General features: G+C 43.1%; 2 protein-coding genes across 8 annotated transcripts in view; one reads left to right on the forward strand and one right to left on the reverse strand.

The window, feature by feature from the left end:
• Positions 1-108: 108 nt before the first annotated feature.
• BBOF1 (basal body orientation factor 1) lies at positions 109-11,917 on the reverse strand (the record flags this gene model as incomplete). The annotated part of the gene is made up of 11 exons (XM_030041438.2): positions 109-553; positions 2,104-2,172; positions 3,398-3,502; positions 4,960-5,459; positions 5,872-6,016; positions 6,432-6,502; positions 6,875-6,955; positions 8,072-8,215; positions 10,100-10,165; positions 11,402-11,648; positions 11,769-11,917. Coding segments are annotated over 11 exons (1,692 nt in total), but the record flags the coding sequence as incomplete, so codon positions are not given.
• ENTPD5 (ectonucleoside triphosphate diphosphohydrolase 5 (inactive)) overlaps positions 11,903-15,406 on the forward strand; it is a 27,445-nt gene continuing 23,941 nt past the window's right edge. For 2 of the 7 annotated variants that reach the window (XR_005933874.1, XR_005933873.1), the window contains exon 1: positions 13,596-14,454. The gene's annotated coding sequence lies outside the window, so the exon portion shown is untranslated. The other 5 variants (XM_030041402.2, XM_030041395.2, XM_041128546.1 and 2 more) reach the window with 5 other exon arrangements.

A 15,406-nucleotide genomic window follows, 5' to 3' on the forward strand; every position in this document is an offset into this window, starting at 1 on the left:
TTTTACAGTATGTCAAGGACCTCTGTACCATTTCCTCATACAGCATTTCAAGGAATGCCTTGTTTCTGTTTCCACATACACATCATTTGATCACAAAAACTCCCAAGCTTCACATAAATTACTTTATTACAAACTGAAAATATATCTTCATCAAATTACAGCAACACATATATACAGAGTTCTAACCACTAGTCCAAATCCTAGTCCTTTGTACAGGGTCATGTGAGCTTCTGGCTTGGGAAAGAATAAAATCTTTACTTTAAGAAGGAGGAAAATAACTATATTTCAGATGTATTTCAAACGCAAAGTCAAAGCAGCAGTGCAGCAGAAAGATGATTTAGAATTCGCAGCTTTGCTCACAAGATAACTTCCAAAATGAAAAGTGCAGATGAGTTGGTAATTGCTGTGGCTGTTGTTCATGCAAAGGGTGCAGCCACCTTACTCTGTCTGTGGTGTTAACATCTGAATATGCGGAAGGATTACTGCAGATGATGAATCTGAAAAGTTGGCCTGCTGTGTAATGAATATGAGGTTGGGAGAAGCATTTTCTGTGCTGCAAAGGTAAAATATTCTAGGTAAGTCACCATTAAGACATCGGCATTCTTTCATGCACCTGGGAAAGGAATACTAATTAACAGCCTCTCATACTGTCTACAGTCAGTCACTTTCAAAACGCCTTAATTTTCTTCCTAATCAGTATTGCTATTCTGTCTTTTCTGTTGTCCTATTAAAACCCATTATATCTTTACTTTAGAAATTCTAAAATCCAGCTTCTCCTGTAACAAAAGCAGTCTTTATTGTCAAGCTTACCTGCTCCCTGAAGAATTGCAGGAGTATCCCTGCACCTTCTCCAGACCTGTTCTAGACATTTGTATAATCTTTTCATTTTTCATTTTTTAAACAGATGGTTTTCAGTTGTACTAGAAATACAAATCTTGTATCTGCCTTTTTTTAGTTAATGAAATGCCTTTTTAGATAAAGCTGCAGATGCTGACTGTTCATGATGTACCTGCCTCATCTCACTGCTGTTACTGCTTTCCACCCACCTGTTTATTCTCCTTTTTATTTCAACATTCACTATAAAAAATTAAGCTAAAGAATCTCTCTTCTATATTATATGTATAATCTAAGTATAAGGTATCTCATAATAGATTTCTTTAGACTCTATTAAAATACAATTTTATACTCAACCCTTTGTCTCCTATTAAAAATTGTTTCTTGCCTGCAGGCAAGATTCTGCAGTCTAGATTCTCAAAGCTATTTGATACTCCTAAATCCAAAAATTATGTTTGAGAATTGGGCCCTGTGACTTCCGCTTCTGGGTTTTTTTCTCCTTGTCTGTGTAAAAAAAATGCTACAACTCCCTTCCACTCCCATTTCTGGAAGTGGCGCTCTGCCTCTCCAAAGGAGGTGTCTCTCATCTTTCCATATAAATCCCTCCAGGGCTCCTGCTTATGAACTTTATCTGGTCATTTGATGTCTGAATATTACATTTTGTTTTGTGTGCTTGACTGCCTCATGTCTGATATGATGGCATGCCAGAACCCCTCCCTACTTATTCCTCCAGGGTAAGTTGATATTGCTTGCCTTGGAGTATTGCAATTAGCTGTATAGTGTATCTGAGTCTGTATCTGAAAATCAGGCACATGGATCTTCATCCTGGTCCATCCTCTCTAAGTGAGTCTATACTGAATGCAACGCTAGCTTAATAGATTTTGCCTTTTAATCAAAACTCGCTGTGCTAGATGAAAATGCACCTCCTTGTATGATCATGGCCTTTCACAAGAGAATCCTCCAAAAATAATAAAGCTGCTTTTCAGTAAGAGGAGGCTTTAAGGCGGCATGAGATCAAATTTTTTTCATGAGAGCTGAGTCTTAAATGCCTGCTGCTAAAAGATCAACGTGACCAGAAATTTCAAAATAAATAAAAAATTCTTCTCTTGTCACACATCCATTTATTTGTGTATAGACACACTAATATAGATCTTCAGACAAACTGAAGTATTCTAAAGTGGGAGGGATGACAGAGAAACAATTGCATCCATTCATATATAACCAGGAGTGAGGAGGTGTTGGATAGTGTGGTATAATTTAGCATCTTACCCAATTTTGCTTTCTTCTTTAGTATTGTCAGGAGCTGAAGCTGAAGTAGCCAAAACTCTGTTGTACTTCCTGTGAGGGAGACACAAGAGCAAAGTAATCCTCATCTAACGCTTTACGCTCAGCCAGGTTTCTAATCCCACACCAAACTTATTTTCTAAAATGAACAGCAAGCAAGAAATGCTGGGGCACCTGACCTATTGCAGTACACTCTCCAAAATCAGCACTATGAATCAAACGTGAGTTCGCTTCACTATAGAATTCTGTATTTTGTGGCAAAATCATTACAATTAAAAGGGAATGAGGAAAACAAAAGTTTTTTTAAAAAACTGGGTTTAATCATAAGTCAACTTAAAAAGAAGTGTTTGTATTCCATTCCTCGAGCTTTCATACTCTACAGCTTTATGTGTGCTCTTGTATGTTGGCAAGTACTGATAAAAGGAGTTAAATCCATGCATAAAAGCTGATGGATGAATCGTTTAATTACACATTTCTTACTTCCACTGTAATAACCTTAACAAAATTTGCTAAAATTCTATTAATGTAACTTTTGCTAAAAAAAATAAAATTTAATTTTTAAAAAATTAAATAAAGTCTTTTAACACAGAGAAGCTGATATTCTACCCTAAGCATTAGGTCTCCCCAAACTACATTAAAAATCATAGCATTTTAGATTTCTCTTTGGGCCCCTCTTATGCCCCAGTTCACTGCTTTTAATATATTTAATGCTGATTGTACTTTGAATTTCCAGTGTAAGCTATATTTTAAAGTCATGCTTTCAAGTTTCTTATGCAGACAGCTAGAGTAAGTACACTTCTAATAATCTGGTATTTTAATACTGGCAGATTGCTTTACGGTACTCTTATTAAAAGGAAATATATGTGAGGAGTGCTACTGTCACAATATACATTATTTACTTGTTTGGTAAAGATGGATAGGGATTCATTAATGACTGAAAAAAATTAATCCCACTGCAATGAGCAGTTAATTCCCTTCACTTCTCTCTTCCTCAGCACTATCAAAATTTACTTCCGCTTGCTTTTCTTTTGATACTACACAAAAAGATCTAACAGTATAGTCTGGTGCATGTCCAAAATTAGTATATAGTATATGAAGTTTTTCAAAAGGTTAAATCATCTTTTTCAAAGGGTTAAAGTATCTCACACCAAGCCACACAGTTAGTTAGATCCTTATGTTAGATTCAGAGTTTCTTGGAATCCCCTGAACTGGAGTTATCAGCTCAGCTCCTCTAACAGGGAAAGTTCAGCATTCAGCTACTGAAGAAACAGAATATTACCGTGGATTGGTGCCATTCATTTTGGCAAAAAGCAATCGCAGAACACGTTCTTTTTGTTCCCATGTCAACTCACTGATATCCACTTTTTCAAACTGGATTTTTTCCCTGAAAAACACAGAAAACATCAATGTATTAGAAGAAAATTTCAAAGCCATCTCTCTCATGGATTCTGTATGTGTAAAACAGGTTTTAAATTCTAGCTCTGCATTGCTCTTGTTCAGCTATTCATAGCATGTAAATTCAAAAAATAAATCTGAGCACACAGTGCTGTCTTTTTGACTTCTAAATCTATGGCTCAACTAAGTAGAACAAACCCAATGATTTCTGTTACACATGTAGTGGTTATAAATACTGGGAGGGGGAAGGTTAGTACTAATGTGTATTAGTTTCTTGCTTCTGTTTGCACATAAAAGAGTCAATACGTATAACCAAATTTAATTCTCGGTTCCAGTCTCCCCCTTCTCTTGCTCCAAGGGGAAGCTTCCTTAGATCTCAATAACTACTTTTACCTCTGATTTTTCATAAAGTGTTTCTGCTGTATCATTTTTGAGATAAGGTAACCTGAACTGAACAAAGCATTCTGACAGATTGTGTGTCGCCAAGTTATTCAATAGCCAATGCGTACTAAGCAAACATTTTATTTGGGAGTACGATAATTTTGATCTCTCACCAAGGATGTACGCAAGCTTCAGCTATGGGGGACCTTAACTCTGTGGCTTAAAATCCCAGTGCCTGGACACTGCTGCAGTTTGTAGGCACAGATTTCTAGCAGGAGGTTGGAGACCTGTAATCCTGGCCACTGCAGCATATGTAGCCCTAATTTAAACTAAGATGCATTCTAATACAAATTCTGAGATACTCACGCTTATAAGTCTGAGATTTTGTTTTATTCACTATAAAATGTAATCCTGTCAATCAGTACTGTACTGCACTGCATGGGATCTTGGTTTTGATATGTCAGTGTCTATTTCATGTAATGGCTTAATTTTTAGATTATTATGAAGCTTGAGGAAAACAGCCTTTGAAAACACAGTGCAAAGCAGGGCCTTCTGACATACAGAAGAACAGTTGAAAAAAGACTGGGTTTGCCATCTACTGGATGTTTCTGTTAAAATGATCAGCAACATAGTAAAGAGCTTTTTGCATCTTAACTGTAATTTTTAGGCTTCAGTGTTATTAGCTCACTGGAGTGAGTAAAAAGCAAAAGAGCAATGCCTATAAAACCAAAAATTATTAGAGAATCAACAACAATTATTAAAAGGAAACTGCAGAACCACATCTATACTGGAAGTTCTATATCAAATTCGACAGCACATGGCAGGATATGCAAAGAACTCTTTCGAGCTTATCTTTAATCCATAGAAATAATGACCAAAACCCGATAGCCTAGTTGAAATTAGGTGCCCACAAAGTCATTACTAATTGATGGGATATTATACCTCATACAGTTAGTCTCACTACAGAAGCCTCCGCAAGCATTCCAAATCTAGACAATATTATCACGCAAAGGGTACTTTCAGGTGTGCTAGGAAGATAGACATTAGGTTTTGATGTTTCAATACCAGTAGCATTTCTCTGCTTCCTCTAGGTCTCTGTACACACTATTTGTGCTATTTATGTTGCTTTTGAATGTTTTGATTTTGGGAAATTCTTCCTTCCCTGCACATGCCTCCATCATTTTTCTGTAATAGGCAGTTTGGGCTTTTTTCTTATAGTGCTTTCTACTGGATATGATCTCCTGCTTCACATGTTCCAGAGCATCTAGGAAGAACCTTTCCACCTCAGTCCTCTCATTTAAGATATTCTGGGCTAGTTTCTTCACTCGGTTCATCTCCCGATCCTTCATTTCTAGTAATTGCTGCAGTTTCTTGATCTCCACCATGCTTGCCTGGTTTTCTCTCAGTGCCTGATGCTGTGTTTTCTGAGTCTCTCTCTCAGATTCTCTGGTCATGCGACATAAGGCCATCTCCAGCTTTGCCACTTTATGCTGCAGATCTCCAATCTGTGCTTTCTGGCGATTGATCTGTAGGATCTTTTTTCGAATCAAACCCTCATTGGTTTCCTAAAAGATGAGAAGAAATTATTTGGGCTTTTATTTCATTTGCACCAAATCTGGAGGGGTTTTTTCCCCCCCCAACACTGACAATGTAGTAAACATGCTGGCACCTTCACACTGGAGAGTGAATACTTCTTTGGGATCAGGTTTTTGTTTACAAGAGAAGCCAGATAAAGAAAGCTTGGTATGTAGTATATATTACAGAGAGACCTATTCTTAATGGGCTGGCATAGGAAAGCCTTCCTTCTTTCTCCTCCGTAATTAGGATAGAATAAGAGCTCTTCTTCAGACAACTCCAAATTCAGTAACTGCGGAGGCAGCTGACCAGGGAGAGGTTAGTCTCAGTAAATTTACATCTGTATACAGATGTACCCCTTCCTGGAGGAGAATGAAACAGAATTAAAACCAGAGCAGAAACCTTTTCCTGTAACAGAACAGTTTTGTCCTCTTCTAACTTCTGTTTGATTTTCTTCAGTTCCATTGTCTCTTTCAGCTGGTAAGCAAATGCACCATGAAGACAAACACTCTCCTTAAACACGTCTCTCCCAGTGCTGTTCAGCTGCCTGGACCAAGGGAAACAAAATCCAAGAGCTTTCATCACAACCTTTCTTCCTTTTTTTTATATTAAAATCAATATTCCAGTGTCCTAATTTCAGAGCTAAGCTGTAAAATTCTTCCAGGTCTGTACCAAGTTTTCATAGCTTTGCTTCTAGTCCTACACCTGGACTGGGAGAATGAAGAAAACAGCGGTACCATTGTGATAAAATTACCTCCCGTTGTCACCTGGAACTAGCGTGAGTCTTGCAGTTTGAATGTAAGTGCTGACATCACCTTGACATTTGAAATATAAAAACCGCCTAGGTCATCACTGATTTTGCCCTTCAAAGCCCATGTAGTAACATGGGCAACTTATTATTTAGAACACAATGCTAAAATGGTTTTGTAAAATAGAAAACAGGAAAAGCAAGTGTTTCTTACAAAACAGCCTCACACTGGGCGGTCTCTGCCATCATTATTTGCTTTTTCTCAACATCTTCTTCTAGTCTTTTCTGAAAGGGAGAAAAGCCTGTTTAAATTTTGCGTGAGACCTGTAGCACCGAAGCTAAAATCTGAAACTGTAAATTCTAAAATCACACCCACAGTTTTCAGCCCACCCAACTTCTTGCTAGAGAAAGAATGAACCGCCAAGGGCACTGAAGTTCCTGGTGGAAGTGGAGAATATGGCCTTTCTGGGATCTTGACATCCCATGTTTTTCCTTGGAAAGCTGCACCTAGCCTCCAACTCATTTATCATACTTCTATTTACAGGGGAGATTGTAAAATGCTCACTAAGAAACTGAAAACTATATAAACAAGAGTAGTCAGTAGGAGAAATCATTTTGTTCTAATACAAGTTTATTTAACTGCCTGTCAGCCTTTACCTTTTCTTCAAGAAACCTCCTCTCCAATCTCACAACCAGTTCCTGATATCTCCTGTTTGAAATCTCCATACTGTCTTTAAACTATGATAAAAAATAAAATTTCTTTAATAATGGCGTTTTATTTCAGCCATATAACTAGAAGTGTGGATGTACTCTTCAAGAAGAAATTTGATAGTCTTTCCTGGCACTAACCACAATCTTCATAAAATTTTTACACCCTCTATAAAATTCACTTAACCTTCTGACTTGTATTACTGCTTTGCTTCCTCTTCATAGTTCACCCGTGCCCATATTTTCACATCACTGACAGTCATTCACACACACTCTGTCACTGTTTAGTGCTCAGTTTTAGAAATCTGCTTTACTTTGTCTATTCATTCAGTCATCAAGATCATTCAAAGTCCAACGCCTCAAGTGTTCTTTGAAAAATGCCTGATTAACTCGCATTTAATATCTTAGCTGAAAAGCAGCTATATATTAATAATCCAAATGCTGTTGACCAATCATTTGTCTCCACAGAAAGCATTTGATGCTGTTTCTAAGCCCCTTCTTGTGGTTGAAAAAAATTCCAGTAGAGCTGAATCAGCAAGGCACTTGGATTGCTCGAGGCACTTTTTTCATGTCATCAGTCAGCTGGGATACTTTTTTATTCCAGGCTGAAATGTTTTACAGGCAATACTACTATTTAGTATTTGTATTATAGCTCCAAAGTATCCCTGATTAGGTCATGTGCTGTATAAGTGCTTAGTGACAGACAGTCCCTAGTTTTATATTCTAAATGCTTTATGTGGTTGAAAATGTGATACAATACTATCATTCACATCCTAACTGGGCTGACTAGTGAGAAATTAGTCAGACTTATACTGCTTGTAGTCAAGTGCTAGTTCCTCCACATGTCTTTAAAGTGTGTACTAGATGCTCTAGTCCATCCACATATAAGTTTGTATGATTCATGTTACTCTGTAAAAAACCAAAAACAACCCTACAGCACTGGACCATTACAGAAATGAGTTCTGGCTACAGAACTTGCATTTTCTCAACCTAGTGCTTTTCCTCACTCTCTGTAAACCGTAAAGAAAACAATCCAGTAGATTGGCTATGTCTGTTCTCCTCTACTCCCAAACTCTATGCTGGCATGCAGACAGAAAAGTTGCTTTTTAAATAAATATTGCAAACGCATATTTATGACAAACTTACATCTTCCAGCTCTTTCTCCATAGATGCTTTCCCCCTGCAGAACTCCTTTATTAATTTCCGTTCCAATTGAATTTGGCCAATTTCTCCAACTTTTTTCTGAAATTTCTCTTCCAGTTCTTTTATTTGTTGGGCATAATAGTCTGCCTGCAAATCAGAAAATCTCAATAAGAAGAAAGCAAAATGAGAGAAACCAATCATCAAATATTGTAATGTAAAACACAGACCACACAGAACTGAATGTCTGAAATTACACCAAGCTGCAGTTTTTTAAAAACCACAAGGAATTAATCATTAGAAGAAATGCTGCAAACTCAGCACACGCTACCCTCCAGTGAAATAACAAGTCTAGAAATTAATAGTAAGTTTAAAGCAATGTTCATATCATTGTATTGTGTTTCCATGGCAAGGTTTTGGTAGCCGGGGAGCTATGGGGGTGAATTCTGTGAGAAGCTGCTAGAAGCTTCCCCTATGTCCCATGGAGCCAATGCCAGCTGGCTGCCAGATGGACCCGCTGCTGGCCAAGGCCAAGCCCATCAGCAATGCTGGTAGCACCTCTGCGATAACATATTTAAGGGGGAAAACTGTTGCACAACAGCAGCAGGAAGAGAGGAGTGAGAATATGTGAGAGAAACAACCCTGCAGACCCCAAGGTCAGTGAAGAAGGAAGGGGAGGAGGTGCTCCAGGCACCAGAGCAGAGATTCCCCTGCAGCCCATGGTGAAGACCATGGTGAGGCAGGCTGTCCCCCTGCAGCCCAGGGAGGTCTACGGTGGAGCAGATATCCACCTGCAGCTCCTGGAGGACCCCACGGTAGAGCAGGTAAAATGTGCCCGAAGGCTGTGACCCCGTGGGAAGCCCACACTGGAGCAGGTTCCTGGCAGGACCCGTGGATCTGTGGAGAGAGGAGCCCACGCTGGAGCAGGTTTTCTGGCAGGACTTGTGACCCCGCAGGGGAGCCACGCTGGAGCAGTCTGTTCCTGAAGGACTGCACCCCGTGGAAGGGACCCATGCTGGAGCAGTTCGTGAAGAACTGTAGCCTGTGGGAAGGACTCACATTGGAGAAGTTCATGGAGGACTGTTTCCCATGGGAGGGACCCCACGCTGGAGCAAGGGAGGAGTGCGAGGAGGAAGGAGCGGCAAAGGCAACATGTGATGAACTCACCACAATTCCCATTGCCGTCCCCTTGCACCACTCAGGGGGAGGAGGTAGAGAAAATTGAGAGTGAAGTTGAGCCTGGGAAGAAGGGAGGGGTGGGGAAGGTGTTTTAAGATTTGGTTTTATTTCTTATATTCCTACTCTGATTTGATTGGTAATAAATTAAGTTCATTTCCCCCAGGTCGAGTCCGTTTTGCCTGTGACGGTAATTGCTGAACGATCTCCCTGTTCTTATCTTGACCCACAAGCCTTTTGTTGTATTTTTTCTCCTCCTGTGCAGCTGAGGAGAGGGTGTGATAGAGTGGCTTGGTGGGCACCTGGAGTCTGGCCAAGGTCAACCCACCACATCTATAGCCTTTTCTGCTTTTTATACTCTGAGTGTGAGAGAAAGTTCCTTGTGGAGTCTGCTTGATGGGAGATAACCATCTTAAAGTGCAGATGAGCACAGTTCTGTGTTTCTTATTGAAGCCAGATTAACAAATAATAATTTTCTCAGTTCTTGTTAAGAATTCTTGGTTCAACAGTAATGAATGAAGGAGAACTATGAAGAATTCAAAGTAGTTATTTTTTATCTCCGTAAAAAGGAAACATGTTTTTGCTGTGCCTCTGGCCTTAACATTACCCAGCTGGTTCCTAATACTATTTCAGATGCTGTAAAACATTCCTACTACTATCTGAAATAATACTACGAGTCATGGGATAAGTCCCACATCAGCATCGTTTTTTTCAAGTTCTTTCTTCATGCAGTATTTTTTCACCAAAACCTGTAACAGTTAACTGCCCTAGCTTGTTCCTCATACTAAAACCAAAACTACTTCTTAGCCTGCTCAGAAGATCCCACTGTTCTGAGGACAAAGAAAAAAGTTCATTCACCAGCTTCTTCATCTCTTCTTGCGCTTGCTGTTTCAAATCAATCAGCTCCTGCTTCAGTTTCTCAATCTGTGAAAAGAGAAATCAAGAAACAATAACTGTGAGGGGAAAATAAAGTATCCTTGCTGTGTTCTCTTCAAATTTAATTATGAGAAGACACAGAAAGAAGGGAAAGGTCCCTCATTTGCAGTGTGCAGGTCAATTAAACTATGTTTAAAACTGTTTGATTTGTGTTAAACATAGGAAATCATGTAAGTTTAAACTATAAAACTCCACACGTATTAGATACAAACATATCTGTGAGTCTGCTGAAGAATTAAAACTATGTGGACAGAGGGTTTTCTTCCTTACTGTTTTGGATAGTGGTGTAGTGTTAGAGAAGCAGTTTAGAAAAGGAGAAGAATAGGGAGATATGGAAAGACAAACAGGCAGCTGGAAAAAGGTTTGAGTAAGATCTTCTGTACTGAATAGGCTGAATGAAAACAGTGGGATGTGAGCAAGAAAATTGTCTCCTACCATTTGACCTCTCCAATGTCCTGGGGATCAGAGCTTTGTATCTTCTTATTCAATAAATAGGATATTAAAATAGCTTAGTTTTAGTTTCCATTTTCAGTTTCTTTTTCGACCTGAAAAAGGGTTTTGCTCGGTACCTGGATTTAGAAAAGTGGGAATAGGACTAAAGCGAAATCATCTCCGATAGAGGAAATGGAAGCTACAGCGTAGGGCTGCTTTTTCTTCATTGTGTTCCGAGTAGAGCTGGGCTCTATTTTCTCCAAAACCTTCTCCAGGTAGCTAAAACCAGCGGATTCCCCCTTAGCTTTCTCTTTTTTCAAGCTGAACAAACGCTTCAGCCTCTTCTCGCACATCACGTGCTGAAGCCCCCGACCATTTCGGTGCCCCTTCCCCGAATTCGTTCCGGTACGCTGCTCATCCCCGTGTACTGCGGAAGAGCGCAACTGGGCGCCGTATTCCTGTGCGAGGGAGCAGGTCCCCGGCAGGGAGAGGGAGGGCAGGCACCGGGGGCGAGGCTTCCCCCTCGCAGCCCAGCCCGCGAAGAGCCTGCCCGCCGCAAGGCCGCCCTGCCGCCTCACGACTCTCCCGGCCCAGCCGGCCCCCCGCACGGCTGCCGCCGGGTACTGGCTGCAGGGAGGTAACGCCGTCCCGGCTGCGTCCATCTTTGGCCCCAGGCACCGAAACACGGCGGGCAGGACCTGCCGTTAGGTGCCTTCCTACAGATGGCTGCACGCCGGGAGGCTGTGTTTGGAGGCTGGCGGGGGAGAGGGGCCCGCCCGGCTGCGCGCACACCTCCTCCGCCTTCTCCTGGCCTCGCTTCGTGAGGAGGGCCATCGCGGCCGCCGCCACCGCCGCCTCCCTCCCCGCGTCCTGCTGCCGCCACGGCAGCTCCACGTTGCTCCTGGCCAGCCGGCGGGTGGCTTCGCGGTACTCGGCCCGGGACGCCTCGGTCGCCGCCAGCTGAGCTTCACGTAGCGCCGCGTCGACCTCGTCCCGCTTCTCCTCAGACACCCGGGCCGCCTGCCCCGCCGCCGTCGGCCTGCGGGAGCGGGAGCAGGGGCAGGGGCAGCCGCCGCGGCGCAGCGACCGCCGCCGCCGCGTCTCCACGGCAACCGCCCCGCCCGTCACGGCGGAGGCCCCGCCCCGTTGCTTCGGTTACCGGCCGCCACGTCGCCTGCCCGCCTGGCGCGCCGCCTGCCTCGGGACCCACCCCCCCACCAGCGCCCGCCGCCGCGAGGAGCGCGCGGCGGCCTGTTCCCGTGGAAACCGGACGGCGCCCTCCCGCGACGCGCAACTCACGCGACGGGCGCGTCACGTGGGCGCGCTGACGCGACACGCAGGACCGGCGAGATGTGGCGGCGCCAGCGCTCCGCGCGACCGGTGAGCGCGCGCAGCGGCGGGGGCGGAGGGGGTGGGGGGGGCGGGGAAGGTGTGTGACAGCGCCGCGCTGTCATGGAAACCGGAGCCCCGCCCGCCGCCTCGTGCGAACGGCACCGGGATCAGGAGCGCGGGGGCTGCCGGAGGCCCGCTGGGGGCTGCCGGCGTCCTGCCGGCTGCGGCGGGGGAGCGGGCAGAGAGCCGCTCCGAGGCTGTGTGACCCCCCCCCCCCACGCACACCTCGGCCCCCGGCCCGTCCCTGTTCCCGGCGCCCCGGGAGGGAGCTCCGCTGGGGCGGGACGCCGGGAAGGCGTCAGGGAGCGGCGTGAGACCCTCGAAAGCCGAGAAGCCGGCGGCATTTCCGTTACTCTCCGCCACGGCGCCGCCTGGGGCGGGCAGAAGGACGGACGCCCTGCCTTGCTCGGGTGACAGCTGTGGGCGGCTGGTGGGGGAGAAATCGGCGTTTCTACGAGTGTTGCTGCTTAGTAGTACCGGTGCCGGCTTCGGTAGGAGAGCCGCGGGACCCCGAGGGCCGTGCTCGCCGCCGGCGGGGCACAGGGAGGAGCGGCGGAGAGTTGTGCTGGGGGAGAGAAAATGAAGGTAGGGGCGTTTTTTCAGGCGTGTTCAGTGCAGGGATTCAGACGGCAGCTGTTGGGCGTGGAGAAGGGAAGGATGCTTTGGCGTCGGGGTGTACTAAAGTTAAAAAACCTACAGCCCTGAGGGTCGTTAGGTTTGGAAAAGGGGCGTCACGGCGCCCGTCTCCCAGATTCTCCTTGGTGAAGCTCTGGCGAACGCTCTCAAGGCACGCAGCTGGCAGCCTCATGCTGAAACTTGCACTGGAGTTCTCCCCAGGCTTAGGTGGACCCAAAAGCCCTCTGCACCCAAAAGCCCTCTGCACGCAAAATCTGTTTTCGAAGAAAACCAGTTGGTCCAGTAGAAGGTGTTACTCTCAGCCCCAGTAGGTGCCCAGTTACAAAGTTGTAAAGGGACGCTCGCTAACGCACTGCAGGAGGATAACGCAGCAGTCGCTTGGAAAGCTGCCTTGGCCTAATTAAATAGGAAAATTGAAAACCCACTTGGCCAGAAATGAGAATAAATAAATAATTTGTATTTGGAGCCTCGGTACCGGAAAAAGATTAAAACTGCTGATAATGCATGTTTGTGAGTTGGTTCTAATTTTTTCCAGCGTTTAAAGCCTCTAGACCCAGAATTTTTAAACTGTGTACTTTAAAGAACCTTAAATTTTTGTCAAAACAATCCAAGAAAGCTTTTTAAAATTTTTTCTAGATAAAAATAAGTCCAGAAGAAATGTAATGACTTTTTGGTTTTGGGAAAAAAATGTAAAAATGTATTTGTCTAGTCATGAGTGTTAAGTGTAAACGCTGTTCACCTGGGAAATAGATCTTGTTACTGGTTTAGTGCAGAAAATAGTCTTCCCATTCTGAATGATTTTTGGTGTGCTTCAGCAATAAATAACAATATGAATTGAATTACATAATTCACCTATTTTGTTTCCTAAAATATGCCTAAATATTTATATATTGTAAATATTTTAAATTATTTTCTAGTATTTTTCTTTATATCCAAATATTTCCAAAAAATATTTTAGGAAAGAGAAGAGAAATTCTTGTGTATCTCAGATACACTGCTTTTCCTTCCCCGCAGATCAGACAGATTCTTTTTTCCAGGGAGATGCTGCTTTTGCTGTGTTTTGGGTTTGCATGCTCTTTTGTCAGACATATTCGAGAACGTGGGTGATACTTTCTTGTCTTGAAAATTACCAGTGTTTCTGTGTATGGTGAACTCTAAGTAAGGTTGTGTTTTGGTGTCTTAAGGTTTATTATTATTATGGCATTGTTTTTACTTTTGCTGTTTAAGGAGAGTTTGGTTGGGGTTTTTTGTTTCCTTTTTCTTTTTTTCCTACTCATGCTTTCAGTCTTGGCAGTCTCCATGCAGCATCCCAGTATTTTTGGATCATACAGTCAGTGTAGCTCCCAAATTTTTACATTGGATGTGCTTCAACTTTTTGGCTTCGTATCTAAAATCTGCCTTATACAGATGATATGTACATGTGTTTCTCTGTGTTGGGAAATGAGTGTTCTGCCTTGTGTCACTGGACTCAGGCCCATGCTGTTGAGGTCAACTGTAATGTTCGTGTAAATGTTTGACTAACTTGTTCAACTTGGTTAACTTTCAACTTCTCTAAATTCATCCCATGTAATTATCTAAGCATGTTTCACTGCTTGTATTGAGCAATGATAAACTCAAATTTGAATCAAGCAACTTGACTGATACTTTATGTGCCTCCATGACCTTATAATTTGCCTGATACATAGTCCACTCCTACTAGCTGAAAGCGAAGGTGAAGAGAAGAAGTGCAGGCACAGTGTCTCTTGCCACGGCGCTCCGAAGTGTTTTTCATTAGGAATCTCTGGAGTGGAATAGCTGTTGCTTCCATCCTGCTTCAGGTGTGTGCCTCACATATCCACGATTGATGTTGATTATTACTGCTCATTTATAAAGGCAATAACTGGAGCCCGCTGGTGGTGATCTGTGCGTTTTACCTACTGAACTGCTCGCTTATATTAATGAACTTGTGCTCATCTTACTGTTACCCTGTTTTCTCCTTTCTGTTTGTTGTTCTTTTTATCCATCCTGTTGTATTCTGATAGCAGCTAGGATTTTAAGTTGTTTCAGAGGAACTCTTTTGGAAATATTTTTCCTTCTCAGTAACTAATCTCTTGTCTATCTCTACCCTACATTTTTTCTTCCATTCTTTCTTCTGACCCTCTCTTTCCAAATTCCTTTTCTGTTGCCTTTTCTGTTATGCTCTGCCAATTTCCCTCCCTTGTCTCTGATTTCTTACTCTCCTCATCTATTTTTATGCTTCTTGTGGACGCTGTTTTGCTGCTGTGCTTGATTACATCGTCTTTACCACTCATCGAAGAGGCACAATGTGCTTTTTTCATTCTTAATGAGGGTGGAGAAAAATAAAATCCCAACGTTGTTGTTGGGGGGGGGGGGGGGTGTCCTTAAGAGTGTGAAGGTGGAAAGGAAAAAAGTTAGGGGAGAAGGAGAGAATGGAGAATGTGAAATGGTTGTGGATGTCCGAGAAAGGATAGAGAAGCTTAGTGAGGGAGTGTTTCATGGGAGGCTAAGGCTCATCCACTAGAAGATCTGGCAAGAAAAGTATGTGTTAATGATGACAGTTGCTCAGATATTTTTGGATCATCAGAGATTCTAAGGCTTGCCCAAGTGCACATGTGCCATTTGTAATAGGACTCTGGAGTTTGTTCTTAAGGCAGGTGCTTGAATTGTATTTGTGATGGTTCAATAAGCACTAACACCACCTCTTCTGACCAGCTGGAAGGTAGTACTCACTAATGCAGCTTGTGTTCTGTTGAAACAGCACAGCTTCTT

The sequence above is a fragment of the Aquila chrysaetos genome, chromosome 2, assembly GCF_900496995.4.
Source record: "Aquila chrysaetos chrysaetos chromosome 2, bAquChr1.4, whole genome shotgun sequence".
In the NCBI taxonomy this organism is placed as follows: Eukaryota; Metazoa; Chordata; class Aves; order Accipitriformes; family Accipitridae; genus Aquila; species Aquila chrysaetos.